The sequence below is a fragment of the Terrapene carolina genome, unplaced genomic scaffold, assembly GCF_002925995.2.
Source record: "Terrapene carolina triunguis isolate 2854851 unplaced genomic scaffold, T_m_triunguis-2.0 Scaffold68, whole genome shotgun sequence".
Lineage (NCBI taxonomy): Eukaryota > Metazoa > Chordata > Testudines > Emydidae > Terrapene > Terrapene triunguis.
The window spans coordinates 22,036,547-22,053,014 of record NW_020664419.1 but is presented as its reverse complement, the minus strand read 5'-3'; the positions used below and the strand labels follow the sequence as shown (position 1 = coordinate 22,053,014).

At 40.7% G+C, this 16,468-nt stretch overlaps 1 protein-coding gene across 1 annotated transcript; it reads left to right on the top strand.

Moving 5' to 3' along the window:
* The first annotated feature begins 220 nt into the window (after nt 1–220).
* Nucleotides 221–8,949, top strand: SYPL1 (synaptophysin like 1). The gene is made up of 5 exons (XM_024208515.2): nt 221–304; nt 1,485–1,603; nt 3,033–3,237; nt 7,149–7,337; nt 8,818–8,949. Exons 1-5 carry the CDS (start codon nt 236–238, stop codon nt 8,947–8,949), a joined length of 714 nt encoding a protein of 237 aa, XP_024064283.2. The 5' UTR covers nt 221–235.
* The last annotated feature ends 7,519 nt before the right edge of the window (nt 8,950–16,468 follow it).

The following is a 16,468-nucleotide window of genomic DNA, read 5'->3' as shown; positions in this document are numbered from 1 at the left end:
GCTGCAGCTGCCACTCACCCAGCCCCATTGTGAGGTGACAGTTGGGGTGAAGCAGGACTGGCTCCAGGGTGTGGCTGGGCGGGGCCTGGTCAGGCAGGCCCTATAGGGACCAGCAGAGGGCCCCTCTCTGGCTGCCAGCAGTGAGTGGTGTATGTGTGGGCTGCTCAAGCCAGGGGGTTGCTTGCAGGCCTCGTTGTCTGTCTCTCTCTTCTTCACTGATCTTTCTCCCCAGAAAATGCTTGGCCTTCAAGTCAACCTTAGCCCGCTGCTGGAGCCACTTGGCTTCATTAAGGTCCTTGAGTGGGTGAGTCTGGGGTAGGGTGAGCTGGGGGGTTGGTTTTTCTTAGAGCCGCTGAGGCATAAGGGAGTGAAAGGCCAAGAGCCCTCACCTCAGGGCTCTCCATTCCCCTTGTAGGTTTCAAACTCCCCTGCTGGGCTGGGCTTGTAGGGTAACAGCAGCCTCTTCTATGGGGTAGGGATGTTGATGAGGCCAAGTGCTTGCAGGTGTGGGCTTGGGCATGGCTTGGTTGGTGAAGGCTCTCCTAGTTGGTAGTTTCTCTAGGAACTAGCCAAATCTCTTATTAGCCACTAAAAGTATTTTCACCACAAAATAACTTCTTAGCTGGTATTTGTGACAGAGCTGTGCCTGCTTCACTTGTTTAAAGAGAAACTGGTATAACTGCAGCATATTTGTGCCACTGGGGTGTCTGTGTGGTGGGTCTTCTGTTTGTTGGGGTGGGGAAGAGGAAACCAGAACTATTGACCAAGATCTATGTAGAAACTGCTTCCTGTCAGTGGAAGTCTTGGGCCTGTGTTTTTGTTGTTGCTTTTTGGGGCAGTGGAGGTTAGGAGGGGAATGTTAATAAATAATGTTCTAAGCACAGGTAGTTTTTCACTGACTTGAAGTTGGAGTTGTGGGGGGCTGGCATCTCTGAAGCAGGCCCTGTTTCTCTGGGTAATTGCCATGTGTCTTGCTATTTCACTGATGCAAATTAACAAAGGCAGTGAAAGGTAAAAATAATTCTCTATTTTAAAAGCAGATCTCTCTAGGTGTTACAAATGCCTTGGATTAGTGAAACTAAAACTAAAAACTTTATTTGTCCTCGCTCTTTATTTTCTTTAAAGTTGGTGAGTGCAAAAAGGTAAAATAAGGACTACTAGTTTTCATTTTTGGGTTAAAGTTGGTTTCATGTTTTTCTTTAGACTCTAGGGGAGTGCTTAAATCCAAACCACCTCTCTTCGAAATGAAAAGAGTAATTCTGGTGAAACTTGACTGCACTACTTGTAGAAAAATGCTGTGGCAATGACAATACTTGTTTGAATCAGAACTTAGCTACTGGAGCACTATGCACTAATTCTTATTTGGGAATGTTGAAATCATTTAATACACATGTGAATAAATGGTGTCTTCCTCCCATTATGGATGGACTGTACTAGATTTCAGACAGTCTGAGAGCACTAATATATTGTTTCAATTTCTATAGATTTTTTCCATCTTTGTTTTTGGCACCTGTGGAGTTTATAAAGGTACAACTACAATTTTAGTTTCTTGTAAAGGTGTTGTGAACAAAACAGTTACAGCTGCTTTTGCTTATCCATTCAGGTGAGCCTATTCTTTCACTTCCTTACTGTCATCACCACTGCCCACTAATTTTATTGGGTTCACTTGTTTTCTCCATATTACAGTGGGTATCTACCTTTTTTTAAAGTACATATCTTATGCTAATTCAAACATCCTGCAATGTATGGTCTGTTTTTGTGAAATCAGGGAACTAACTACTGAAAGCATGTTTGTCTCCATCTCTCTGCAGACTATGTGGATGGGACAAGAGATTATATTGCCAAATTGATACAGACACCTTCCTGATGACTATCATGAGCTGAAAGCATGTACTTTAGTGGTGCATGAATCATTAGAACTATCTCTAGACTTTAAAAAAAGTTACCCTTCATGTTGTCCTCATTTTATCTCAATATTAAAGTATTGCTGATTCTTTAAACAGAATTTTAAGGGAATTCTAAAGTCTTTAACAGATGCTTTCTATTTATCTATTGAATAATTCTAATTCCATTGAGAGATCCAATTTAGACTTTTTTCCTTTAGGTATAGCATTTTGCTTAAGTATTGAATAGGAAAGCTCACCTGGCATTGTGTCCCCAGCAGCTGATTTCTATATGAATACAGTCAATTAAGCTTGGTAGTTGCCCATAACAAATTGCAGCAAAGACAGAACAATATTTCTGTGGGAACAGGAGAGGGAGACCAAAAAACACGATTGGAATCCCAGCCAAATATAAACAGCAAGGTTAGGAGAAAAATAGGGAAGGAAGAAGAGTGAAGTTTCCTCCTCTTTCCCAGCATCCAGAAGGAGTCCTAATAAACATAGGCCTCAATCCTGTAAACTGCTTGACAGGTATCGAGGGCTGTCGCTGCGCAGAGCAGGCTGTGGGATTGGAGCTTTAGCAGATGCTGATGGCTAGTATAAAAGATGCAAGACTCCCTGCCCCAAATCAACGTCCAGAGGTGGCATCCCTTTGAGGGGGCAAATCTATTGTGCTGTCCATTCAGTAACCCACGAGGGTTGAGTTGAATCTCTCAGCAGAACTGTTGGGGAGCCTAAACATTTGCATTTACCTACAGCTAATGATATAGCCCTCTGGCTGGCAAGCTCTTATCTAACTGTTTTAGCTTAGGCTGGCAAACTTAAATGAAGTACAGTTAAATTAGGCTTATTTCCAAATCTGAGTGGCTTAAACTTCAACTTTCAGGTTCTGAGTTAGTCTTCATTTGTAACTTGTATTAAACAGTGTGATATGTCTTGTGGCAAAATCTAAGTCTTTAAGGTGGGGAGGGGGTGTATATATAGAGAGAGTATTTTGCCACTTGATTTGCTGGTCAATTTATTCATCTAAAGAATGCCTTATGTAGTGGGAGTGTTGATGGCGTTGTTCTCATAAAACACTAAGATACTGAAGTTTCCACTTGTGCAACAAAGTCTTGCTATGGAAAATGCACTGTTTTCCTCCCACAGGTTGAATACAGCTGTGTTTAGTGCACCAGATCCGACACGATGCAGTGGCACTTGGACTGACTTTCACCTTGTGGGCAACTTCTCCTCTTCTGCACAGTTCTTTGTTACTTTTGCAGTCTTGGTATTCCTTTACTGTATTGCTGCCCTTATACTATATGTTGGGTACATGCACCTGTATCGGAACACTGGCAAAATCCCATTGATTGTAAGTAACTAACACTAAGCTATTTTAGTCAGTTTTTAAAACCACTGAAAGGTGGAAAATGATTTCTGCTCAGCATAGGCATGTTTAAGTAATCATTAAACTTAAATTGTCAAGTGGTACAGTGTGGAACGGTTTAAAATCACTTGGGTTTATTAAACATCACTGATTTAAAAAAATCAAGATACTTCTTTGTAAAATTAAGTTGAAAACTGTTGCCACTACAACTTTAGATTAAAATATAAACAAACAATTTATGGAGGGTACAGCATTTTAAATGCTATTTTCTGGAAGGGGTTCTTTATTAAATGTAACAAAAAATGTAAGTGAAAAGGAAAACCAAAGATTGAGACACAGATCCTGCAAACTCTTTAACTGGTCTGTAACTTACTCACATGAATTCCTCTGACTTCAGTGTGACTGCTCATCCTAAAAGCTAAGTACGTGCATAAGTGTTAGATTTAGCCCCTGATACTGCCATCTTCATTAACTCAATGAAGTGGCAGAAAATATTATTTCAAAACAAAATAGACTTTTATTGAAACTTGTAACTCTTTAGTGCTGCCACTAAATCAATGATGTTACTATGAATTTGGTACAGAAACAGGCAAACACAAAAATTAACGTTTGGCTTGTAAAGCTTTGTTTTGGGGGTGGGTTTTTGGTTTGTGTTTTTTTTTTTTTTTTTGGGGGGGGGGGGGGGGGGGTGATAAGTTACTTGGGTGTTGTGTTATTAGGTGCATTAAAACAAAAGTCGCATTGACTTCAAACTACAAAACTGGACAAAGGAGCATAGCTTGGTCAAAGCATTTCAGATTTTTTTGACTTGTGGAAGTTCAATATATTGAAAGGAGTTGTTGGCTGCAGACCAACTTTATTGCTTATCAATCTTGTCTGTTTATCACAGTAAGGACATTAGTGTGGCCCTGGACTTGTTTTGTTTCAGTACAGATAAGCACTTCTTAATAAGAAAACTTCTAATTTGAAATTCAAACAACTGGGAGAAATGTATAGAACTTCCACTCTACCGTCATCTTTTCCATTTTACTGTCTTAAATTGCTAAAGAACTAACATGTAAATAAAAACTTAAGCCAATTTTAGTTTAAAATTATTATCCTTCTTTAACTGAAATCTGCTGACTAGTCAGCTGTAATCATGAATGGGCATTAAATACTTTACCAGATTGGGAATCTTACTACAAGTATGGCTCACAGAAAACAGGCTTTCCTATTGATTGCTGCAGATAAAATGACTAGGAATATAGGACCTTAACTCTGCAGTTGGGTCTACAATGGTGGCTGGCTGGAGACAATGGGACTTTTGTAGTTTCCAAAGTTCACAAGTACAATCTGATTGCGGAAAGAAGGCCTAAGTCTGCAGTGTGAAATACATGCAATAAGTTTGACACTTACATTTTAAGTGTGCTTGTGAAGGTCATCTTATCTTTGATCTTTGCAGAGTGGCTATAATCAGACTTTTGGTTTTTGGCTCTTGCTGCTTAAAATAGCAAAACTAGTACATTAATTCTTAGTTTAAAGGGTCAGTCAATTTAAATCTCATTTAAATATGAAAATATTTCCCCTACTAGTGTTACTTTTAACACCTAAGACTACACTAAAATATTTTGGGCAACTTGACAGCTCCCTGGATATTGTCAATTCTGCAGTTTCCTTTGTGCAGGCTTTTTCACACAGCAGTGAGAGACATGTTTGTTTTGTTTTAAAGGCAGTAAGATTTAGGGGTCCGATATACCACCTAAAACATGGACATTAAACTAAAATTAGAAGTAGTTTTACTTTTTACTACTCAAACTTAAGGCGCCATTTGGACAAATTGGAAACTGTGAGTCAAAGTGAAAGTCTCCCAGGCCACCAAGTCCTATCTGTAAAGGAGGGTCTTGTGGCTAAGGGCTAAACTAGAAAGAGCTATATTAGTATAGTTAAATGGCAAACGTCCCCACCTACCTCCACATGTGAATGCAATTTTAACAGTATAAAAATACTTCTATAGGTATAGCTTTTTTCACTTCCCAAAATGGAATAAGCTATATCAGTATAAGGCACCTTTTAAACCAGTAACATTGTGCTAGTGCTTATACCAGTATAACTGCATTAGTGTAAAAAAATTATACCCCTAATTGACATGCTGTTATAACTCTTCTGATGGGTCAGGCCTGGGACTTGGCTTGGAACCCAGATATCCACTTTTCTGTAGCCTTTCTGTGTGACCTTAGGCAAGACACTTAGTAACGCTCTTCCTGCCTCATGGGGATTTTGTGAAGATCATCACTAATGTATAGACAATTCTCTGAATAGTTCAGAGTCTACATATGGGCAACTAAAAACTGCAGCACTTCAAACAGCAGAATGACATTTTTCAGCTCTGTGTACCAAGAGATCTAATACTAAAAATATCAGTACGGTGTTCTCAAGCACAAATTGATTCTCCTGGGCCTCTGTGCCAATTCTAAGTAGGGGTGAACGTTTAGGATAACTTATCACACTGAACTGTACCTAACGTTCTGCCCATGTTTTAAATAACTTTTTGGGGGTGCAGGCCTCCAAATTAGAGAGAAGTGGACTCATCCTATCTGAACTGTGTTGACAAATTGTACAGTCAATTGCTTGACTACATTTGGTTAGCTCATTATGAAATATACTTGAGACCAAATAACCGGTATCAGTCAGGTGTATTAATGTAGTAGGTACAGGAAAAATGTTGTATACAACACCAATCTCCCCAGAGCAGTCCCATGCAGCGATGTTGCGTTCACCTTACACAAAAGGTGTGCTCCCCAAGTTGCACATTTCAGCTGGTATTATTTGACTTTATAAGTTACACACTTCTTTACACGTCACTAAAATCCAACCCCATCAGTTTGTTCCAGTTCCCTAACTTGTTTTGTTCCTTATCTTTCTTTTGGATAGTAGCATTTCAGGCACTGATCTGTGAAGGTATTTCCTTCCCTAGCTTGCACTAAGACACAGAACGAATGTATCTTGATTTTTGACAAGTTTCCTGTCTGCTTATTCCAAATGCTTGCTTCAGCAAATGCAAGGTGTTCTTGGATACTTGGCATAAGTGAACAGGATTATGGTATAGGAAGTTTAAGCACAACTACTGGAACAGTAATATAGCCTAATGTTGGTGTTTAATGCACACTAATATATGGTGTGAATAATACACACTGTATTATAATATTTTTATATGCTAGCCAGCATATTTTAGTCAACAACTGCTAAGTTAGATGCTTATAACCCTTTTTAGTATAGAGGGGGTGTAGACAGTTCTGTAGTCAGTTACAGTACTGGTTCTGTAACTTATATTGTGTTCACAAAGAAAACTAGTATCTGAGACTGCCTAACTAAATTGGTTTAATATGCTTACACAGGTAAGTCAATAGCTACAGACCTGAAGAAGAGCTGTTTAGCTCAAAAGCTTGTCTTTCACCAACAAAGTTGGTCCACTAAAGATATTACCTCACTCACTGTCTAAGGCTACGTCTTCACTACCCGCCGATCCGGCGGGTAGCAATCGGTTTATCGGGGATCAACTTACCGCGTCTCGTGAGGACGCGGTAAAATCGATCCCTGATCGCTCTGCCATCGACTCCGGAAATCCACCTCGACAAGAGGCGGCAGCGGAGTCGGCGGCAGCGGTCGGCTTTCCCCCGTCCTCACCGCCAGGTAAGCCGACCTAAAATACGCAACTTCAGTTACGGTATTCACGTAGCTGAAGTTGCGTATCTTAGGTCGGAACCCCGCTGTAGTGTAGACCTAGCCTAATAGCTACATATGCAATGTTGTATCTTGACTGTAAGTCTGATAAATTTTTTCACTTTTCCCTTAACTGGAAAGTGTGTTTAATTCTGTTGTGGAAGTGGTAATTGACTGACAGTTGTCTTTTGTTATAGGACTTGGTTATTACTGTCATGGCTGCTTTTCTGTGGCTGGTCAGCACTTCAGCCTGGGCTAAGGCACTTACTGATATAAAAATATCCACCGGTCCCAGCATTGTTCAGGAAATTGCATCTTGCAAATTACCAGGATTAACTTGTTTGTTTGCCTCTGTTACCGGCATGGGAACTCTGAATCTGTCTGTGGTACGTATGGCAAGACTTATAGCATCCTTACCTTGCTTGTATTGCACCTGAACTTGCAATACACACTTGATGGTATTCTATGTAGTGCCCATTTTTAGTTTTACTGAAATTCCATCATGGGTTACCAGTCACGTATGTTATTCATCCTAAGGCAAAGCACTCTGAGGCGGATTAAGGTTTCCTAGGGCCCTGGGCCATAGCAAGTGGGGGCGGGGGGGGAGGGCCTCCCCACCCCTTCCACCTGTGGTCCCGCCCCTATTCTGCACTTGTTCCACCTCTCCCACATATGACCTTGCCCATGGCCCTGCCCATTCTGCCCCCAAACTGCGGCCTCAAGACCAGAGAAGTTCTGTCCCCCTGCTGTGGCCCCAGGCTACAGCAGGTAGCGAGAGCTCCTCCAGTCCTGGGGCTGCAGCCTGGGTCCCTGTTCTGGGGCTTTCCTTGCTCTCTCCCCTCGGCTTCTGCTGGGGATGGGGGGCACTAGGGGCTTCCCCTGCCTCCACACCTGGCATGGCCACCAGGGAATGGGGTTGGGGGAGCAGGGTTGGGAGCATGGGGATTTTCCCCACCTGCCCAGGGCTTTGGGGGTCCCCCAGTTGGCGGAGGCCCCTGAGCACAGGCCTCAGAGGCCCAGTGACTAATCTGCCGCTGAAAGCACTAACCAAAGTAACAATTGTTTCCTCTTAAAACTGTTCTTGGCAAATCTGTGTAATTGAAAGCCATCTTTCTGCAAATTAAGTCATTTGGGAATCTCTTAAGCTTCCACATTACTTCTCTCCATAGCCACTCTCAGCGAGTGCGAAGAAGCCCCCAAGTGGATTTATTTTTTAAGTTCATGTGTGGTGTCTCTGGTAGGAGTAAACTAGATACTGCCTGACTTCTATATCTAGGTGTAGAACCTGGCCTTTGTAGAAACTGTTACAAACTTCTCCACATACCCCAAAACAAAGAGACTTAAGGAAAGCTCTTTTTAGGGGCTGGGAATTGCGCAGTATTCTTGTGGTGATGGATAACAAGCTTCTCCCCTACTCTCCCCCTTTATTAAAGCATAAGGATTGTGGCCAAGAGTACATTGTATTAAACTGTAAGAATCTGGATTCAAAAGTGATCTTGCACTTGCTCACTAGGCCAGTGGAGATCAGGCATGCATTAAGGGATTAAGCACATGCAGTTTCCATTCAGTGAATGGAGGAACTGCATAATTCCTTGCATATTGGTGACCGTGGTCCTACATCTCTATAATGAGGATGCTCGTTAGCCCTAACTCTCACTGCTAACTCATGGAGAAATTGGCCTACTAATGAGTAGATCCCTGTGGAAAGAGGATCAATTAACTTAATATTTAAAACACTTTGCAGGTTTAAATCTCTAAAGGAGTGTTGCAAGCCAAACTGTTTGGCTTGCTAGCTTCAAATTTGTGCTCCACGAGAGTTTAATACTATTACTATATATAATCTATTTTTTTTTAAACTCCCGCTAGGTTTTTGGATTACTTAACATGATTCTGTGGGGAGGAAATGCTTGGTTTGTATACAAGGAGACCAGCTTGCATAACCCATCAAACTCCACTCCCCAAAGCTCAGGAATCTATCCACCAGCAACAGGAATATAATTAGTAAGCTGATGAGGATACTTCGTAAAGAGCATCCATTTTGCATCCTACTGCCAACAACTTGGCGTCACTGCAGTTTATTTTTGTAGTAACGAATAGTTTAAACAAATTAATGCTTTGTATTTAAAGCATGTCTCACACAGAAATATGGATGTAAATTTTCAAGCGTCTTACACTGAAATATATTATGACTCTAAAATGAGTGCAGTTTCTTCATTTAAAAATGTTCAGACCCTCCTAAGTATCTTGGCAAATACTCCCTCACACATACACACCTTTTTCAGGAAATGGTTCTAGTTAACATTTGTGGGAAGAAACTGATTTGGATTCTGTAATGTGACTGATTTCTCAATTGAAAAGACTACTTAGCTTAGGATGTTTGGAATTCCAATATTAAATTTGTCATTCAGAGGTTACCTACTAATAACTTTGCACAGATAAGCTTTCTAAAAAAATTTAGTCATATCTGGTAGCATGATTCTGGCATCATTCTGTAATTTTCTTGTATATTGTTGGTGTGTGGGGTTTTTTGGGGGGGAGGGGGAATCTAGTATAGACATTGAAGTGTCTAGTCTGCAAGTACAACATTAGAGACTTGTTGGGTGTTTACATGTTCACTGTAACTACTTCATAATTTGGGACAATCTCCAAAAACACTTAGTAAAGCTGCAAGTCAAACTTCTGTGGCATAATTTAGGAATAGAAGAGTTAAGAAATTAGGTTGGGTGGGGGTGTTTTTGTTTAAGTCTGAGCTACAAAGCATTGTTGTAAGTTTGAGAGATACTGTAGAAACTAAAGCTGACCCCCATCAGTAAACTTATTGTTTTTGATTCATGGAAATGAGCCCAAGCAGAGCAATGGGAGGTGCATAGGACTGTTATCTACCTAGTGACACAACAGCTGGAGATGTCTCTCGTATTAATATGTACAGGTCTTAGTTAACACTTGTTTAATAGTTAAATCTTGATCCTGGTAAATAGACAATCTTCCCATGAGAGATTTACGTAGTCAGACACATCTGACTTACTGTTACCTCATTTATTTCTCCATGTGAATTGTCCAACAAAGATGTCTAAATATTTAAGTTTGCAGAAACCATGATAAACAGTTACTGGGGTTATACACTCTAAACAGCAAATATTTCTATAAGTTTTCTTTCTTTCAAAGTCAGGATAGGTGTAATAGTACATACATCTCTTGATCTTCGTGTCTTGCCTTAATTGTCTCTTTCCATCTGTAAAGACTTTAAAACAAAAAAAAGTTTACTGATGCAAGAACAGTCTCTAATAAACATGGATTGCTGTAACTTTTAGTCTATGTACTCATTTTGCTTGCTTGCTTGCTTCTGTGAGCAGACTTCCCTCACAATTCTACCTCTGGCTGTGTAGAAGAGGAAACTGCCTGATGGAATGTAACAGTAAGAGCAGAACCTTGGCCAATGCAGGATAGGGTAGTGTGGTTGGATGGAGAGAGCTAATTGGTAGAGCCCCACAAATCTGCAAGATTTGCTTTATTTCCACAGACCGTGTTTGTGGATTGCGAAGCGGATGTGGATACAAATTTTGTATCTGCACAGGGCTCTACTAATTGGGACCCAGCATTTGCAGAACAAACTGGGATAGGGTGAGTAAAGAACCAGAAACACTGAGATTGGACTCTTGCCTCCTTCAGAGTATAGGATCAACCTAGTTTAGGGATGAATGTGAAGCACCCAGATACCCATAGGGATAAGCAGCAGAGAGAAGCCCAGCAGAAAATCAATAATCGTCTTCACAGTGGAATTTGAATAGTGTGCAGTAAATAAGACATGTGACACCCCCCCCCATTAAACATGAGGATAAACAAAATATTGAATCACTGCTTATTAAGCGAGCTATTCATGCTGTGCACTGAATGAGGCAGGGGTCCTGTGGAAAAAAGACTAAGTGATCATGAAATTAAAGACTAATCATAATACAGAAGCACGAAGGGACTGAATTAAAATTGTTCAGGTACCCTGAATTCTGGCATTTCCTAACTCTTCCGGGCTTGACTTTGTAGCCTTAATGTTCTTTTAACCTAATGCTATTTTATATATTACACACACAACTACACTATCTTAATGAAAGTTTCTTGCCTAAATTATAAGGCAGCAAGTGTCAAACTAAAGTATAGGTAGTACTCAGTTCATGCTATAAAAATGCCCTGTGCAGTCTGAAAATCATATTGAAAAGTGTGTCCTAAAATACCCCTCCTCTCTCCTTCTGATCCTATACACCCTGCCACACACACATGTATAATCTATTCAGCCCTCATCCTCTCCCTCCAAGGAACCTGGGCTATTACATGAGCCCTGCAAAGCAGTCTGCAAATACTGGCTCTGGTAAGTTTACATGAGTGGAATTTATTTCTTCGCGAGCACAGAGACCAGGGGTCCATTAGCTGCACACACTAACGGATTGTAGCTGCAGCAGTATTACAAACAGAGACAGTTTGAAGTCACCAGGACCCACCCATTTCAGACTTCACAGGTTAAAAACCATGCTTTAACTTTCACCTGGAGGCCAGGACAGATGGTGGGGAATAAAGTGGACAAGCTACTTTCTGCTTCAGCTGGAGTTTGTGGGTGGGGTTGAACAACAGTCCTGCATGGCACAGTAATCCCATGCAGAGGTGATGGATCATTTTGCTAAGGTTCAGGTCCAAAAGTTACAACCATCTAGTTCAGTATAGATAAAAGGTCACCTTTGTCACTACCACTGTTATCTGGCCATTGCGGTGATATGTAAATACATGGCAAATTATGTGAAAATGTGTATATTACAGTATACTCTTGGATGTTTTATGGTGTTAGGTACAGCTTGGAGTATCTTTATTAGAATTAAAAGCTCACTGCCAAATATTTGATTATAAATATAATTGGACAATATTTTAAGTGCTCTAACTTCAGCAGGTTCCCAAGAGCTCCTCGGAGATATGATTTCTGTGCTGTTGGGCTTCTCTTTCCTCTCTTCACCCCTTCCACAACTTAATTCTCCATTTGCAATACTTAATCTAGTGCCAGCTCCATTCTCCCCGAGCCTGGTTCCATTCCCCTTCATTATTCACTCTCTTTGATATTTCACAGGTGATAGTCCTATCTAAACCACTTTACGTATAGGAGAATGTGAATGAAAGCTTGGGCAGAGTGTAAAGGAAATCACTGTAGCAACACAGTTGTGCCTCTTTGATTCACTAAAAGAAAGCTATTCAAGGGCCATAGTTATTTTCCTGAATAGAACTATTTATTGGCTGCAGAAAACCCTAGTCAGACACTTTTCTAAATCAAAATGGGCCACGTTTGAAGTAATCAAGCACTCCTACAGTCAAGTAACCTAAGCCAAGGGCTTGACTTTTCAGCAGTTGTTGTTGTTCATTCAGGCTCACTGCCAAAGTTTAGTTCTATCACCACCTTTTCTATATATACCCATTAAATGTTTGCAGGTTAAATATCCTTTTTCAACTTTAACCCAAAATCTCTATTTGTATATATTTATATTTTAAAAACTCCCTTAACAAAGCCTAACACCAATAGAAAAGTTGTCATGAATTTACCTTAAAAAGATTCCAAGGGGAACTTTTTAAAAACAAGCATTCCCCTGACATCTTTACACCTTAAGCAGTGCATTATTCTGCTGGTAAATGAGAATTTACTTTTATATTTTTTGCTTATACTGATAGATATGCACAAAGGAAACAAATAGTATAAACAGTGAAAAGTGAAGTCAAATTTTTAAATTCTTTGTTTTTCCCCGACTGTGTCCCTGTAAATTTAATCCCCAACATTTACCCAGCAAGGCCCCAAACTTGCAAACATTTATACGTGTGCTTAACTTGACTATAGTGAATAGTCCTGTTGAAATCAATGTTCACAATAATGCTAATCGGCATGATTACAGGACTGGTCACAAGGAAGTAGGATTTATTAAATTAGTGCATGCAGCATTGGCATTTTGGAAATAACCTGCAGGTGGAATTAAGTTGAGGGCACGTCTTCACTATCTGCCGGATCGGCGGGTAGCAATCGATCTATTGGGGATCGACTTATCGCGTCTAGTGAAGACGTGATAAAATCTATCCCCGATGGCTCTGCCATCGACTCCGGAAATCCACCGCGGCAAGAGGCGGAAGCGGAGTCGAGGCAGCGGTCGACTCGCCGCTGTCCTTACAGCCAGGTAAGTCGACCTAAAATACGCAACTTCAGCTACGCTATTCACGTAGCTGAAGTTGCGTATCTTAGGTCGACCCCCTCCCCCGTAGAGTAGACCTAGCCTGAGTGTTGTCCAGTGTTGATTCTTTCACTGTAATGAAATATGGGAAAGAAACTTGCTGTAACTCTGTTTTAAAATGGTTCCCTAAAGAGTCACTACTGTTGTTTATTGTCAGTAGCACTCACCATTAGGTGGGCACTTTTCAAATATAAGAGAAGGCATGTTCCAAAGAGTTTGCATGCTGAAAGATGGACAGACAAAATGGTAGAGGAAAAGGCTTGTTATTTATTTATTTTTTGTAAAATAAATGGATTTTCACTAAGTGCCCACAACCTAGCCGTAATTAGTGGGTTGTGACAAAGTGAAATAATAAATGTTTAAAAAAAAATTAAAATTTTTTTTTAAAAATTTAAATGTGTATATTACAGTATACTCTTGGATGCTTATATGGTGTTAGGTACACCTTGGAGTATCTTTATTAGAATTAAAAGCTCACTGCCAAATATTTGATTATAATTTTTTTTTTTTTAATAAATGTTCTTTTGGCCTCAAACATTAACTGCTAAATACAAATGCACATTGTCAAGGAATCCCTGGCACCAAGTAATTCAACTGCCTAAGTTGCTTATTTTATTTGTAAGAAAACCAGTTCATTTTTAAACTAATTACTTCAGGACACAAGAAGTTTTATACAACTAAATGTCAATGGGTCACAGCTCCCACAGATTTTTGACTCTCTGCTGCAATGAAGTCTGCTCCGTGTGACATCTATTCCAGGGTAAATAAGACAAGTTTTAACAGAGGCTCTTATATAACAGGGGTAAGTGGATCTGAGTCACTCTCTCCTTCCTAGAATAAACATCAGCTGCTTAGCTTTCCATGGCTTTCTGTTCCCCTGCTTGCACGGGCTCTCTGGAGGAGTCCTGCAAATTGAGGAGGAAGAATTCAAGGCATCATGCCACAGTAGCAGTCAGCCTCTGGAGGGTTGCTGGATGGAAAAGGGACTGCCCTCATTTGCCCAGGAAGCTCACAGGTGGTGGGAAGCCAGTCCTTGTCATTTTGCCTTTGAAGTTGCATCACCTTTGTGCTGGCAGCTGTGAAATGTTTTTGTGTCTTGTTTACACACTTGTTAAAAGGACCCTCCACTGGCTGAATAGCTTTTTTTCTGACTGCACAAGAAGCACTGAAACTAATAGGAAACGTATAGAGGGCCTGATTGTATCATTCTGACAGAACAAAAGAGCTGGAAAGCTGCCAGATCTCTCTAGGTGAGATTCTCTCAGCATAGGGTATCTCCAGCTGGCAGCAATTTCTCCAGCATCTGTCAGGGTAGGGAGGCTTCTTTTAAAAAAAACAAACAAACCAACAACAAGGAGTCCGGTGGCACCTTAAAGACTAACAGATATATTTGGACATAAGCTTTTGTGAGTAAAAAACCCACTTCTTCAGATGCAGGCATTATATAATGACACATGAAGAGAAGGGAGTTATCTTTTTTTTGGTCAGGAGGGTGAAAATCCTCTTGCTCATCACCTTTGTTCCAGCTTCCTCTAGTGAATCATCATATAAGGGAACTAATGCTTATTAAGCACCTTTAAAAGAGTGAAACAGAAGATCTGAGGTATGAAAACACTTTGGAAGAAAGGGAGATTGGTGTGGAGCGGTATGCAGGTTCCTTCAAGTCTCAAAACCAACACTAGGGAATAGGTGACACCTTTCATTTTTACTGTATCAAGTATGTGTCAATGTCATTGGTAAAGTATACACACACACACACACACACGTATGTGTTCTAATGGTTATAACAGGAAACTAGGAGTCAAGACTTCTGAGTTCTATTCTGAAATAGCAAGTTTCTTTCAGTTCGTTGGATGGGGTGCCAGTTCCAAAGGGCTTGGCAGAACTCATCAGGGCTCTTTCTACCCAGAAGTTTTGCTATACATCACAGGTTTCATTATGAAATCCATCCAGAGCCAGGAAACACTGCTTTAAAACCTTTGTACTCATCTGGGGACAACAAAAGGCTTTGTTTCTAATTTCAACAACAGGATTATGGAGCCCGAAAGAGTTGTACACTAAACGGGGCTAGTTGCATTTCCATTTCAAACCCCAAACTAGCAGAGCGTTGCATGGGCTGCAGTTTTTTGAAAGAGTCCTCCGGTCAGGGCCTCTGACCCCTTTTGAGACTGCTCTGATGTGTAACATAGAGGGATCTCCTGCTGCAAGAGAGAAACAAAATGATTACATTCCAGAAGAACCCATTTCCTATAGAAAGGGGGCATCACACACATCCCCAGGTACAGGAGGCTTGGGTAGAAATGGGCCGAGACAGAGCCTGATTCACTGTTCCCCCGCACCTGGTGTGGTCACCTGGGTCTAAATCAGAACAGCAGAATTGTACTCTCTCTCTGTACTGGTGTAGATGACTGCACAAGGCACAGGGCAACTGCATTTTGCAATTTTTATGGCTCATTTTGATTGCATTTCACACGGTCTCTGTATCTGCCAGGATAAATGGCTTCTCTTCTTTTTTTATTCAATTTTTTTATATTATAGTTTACATCTGTGAGATTCTAAAAATTCCCCATATAGTTGCTGGTGCTTTTTGTTATGACCAAGGAAGATCTGCGGGATCGTTTTAAGCCACCACTCATCCCTCCACAGCTTCAAAAGCACTCATTTCCTTCTGTTGTAAATCAGTGGAAACCACTCATACGTTGCTTTGTTGGGCGGAAGTACCAGGCTGCACGAAGATGATTTTGTCATTAAATATTAAGGGTCAGATCCTCAGCTCGTGTCAATTGGCATGGCTCCACTGCTGGATTGATGCCAGCTGAGGATCTGGCCTTAAATATTCTAGTTCAAGCAAAGCATGTAACTGGGAAAGCAGTAAAGGAAACATACCAAGTAGCTGGAAAAAACCCATATTGTCTGATGCTGTGCAGTGTCTCCTTTGTCTATAAGCTTGCTTTGAATAAGAGTTTTTCATCAAGAACATCCTTATTAAACCAGATATTCTGGTTTAGCTCCATCAGAAGAAGTGTTATGCATGGAACTCCCTGCCTGAGCAAATCTGATAGGCCTCTGACTATTGGATTTGTGCAAATCTGACAGGCAGTTTAGTGGTCTGAGCTGTACAAAAAGATGCTACTATGACTTCAAATTAAAATGGTCATGTTCTTACACAAACATCTATTATACTGTTGTACAACAGCAGCTACACAGTTCAGAAGGACCAGCATTGGCTTAGGAACTTGCACAGATGTGAAGTAGTTAATAGTCTCACTGGA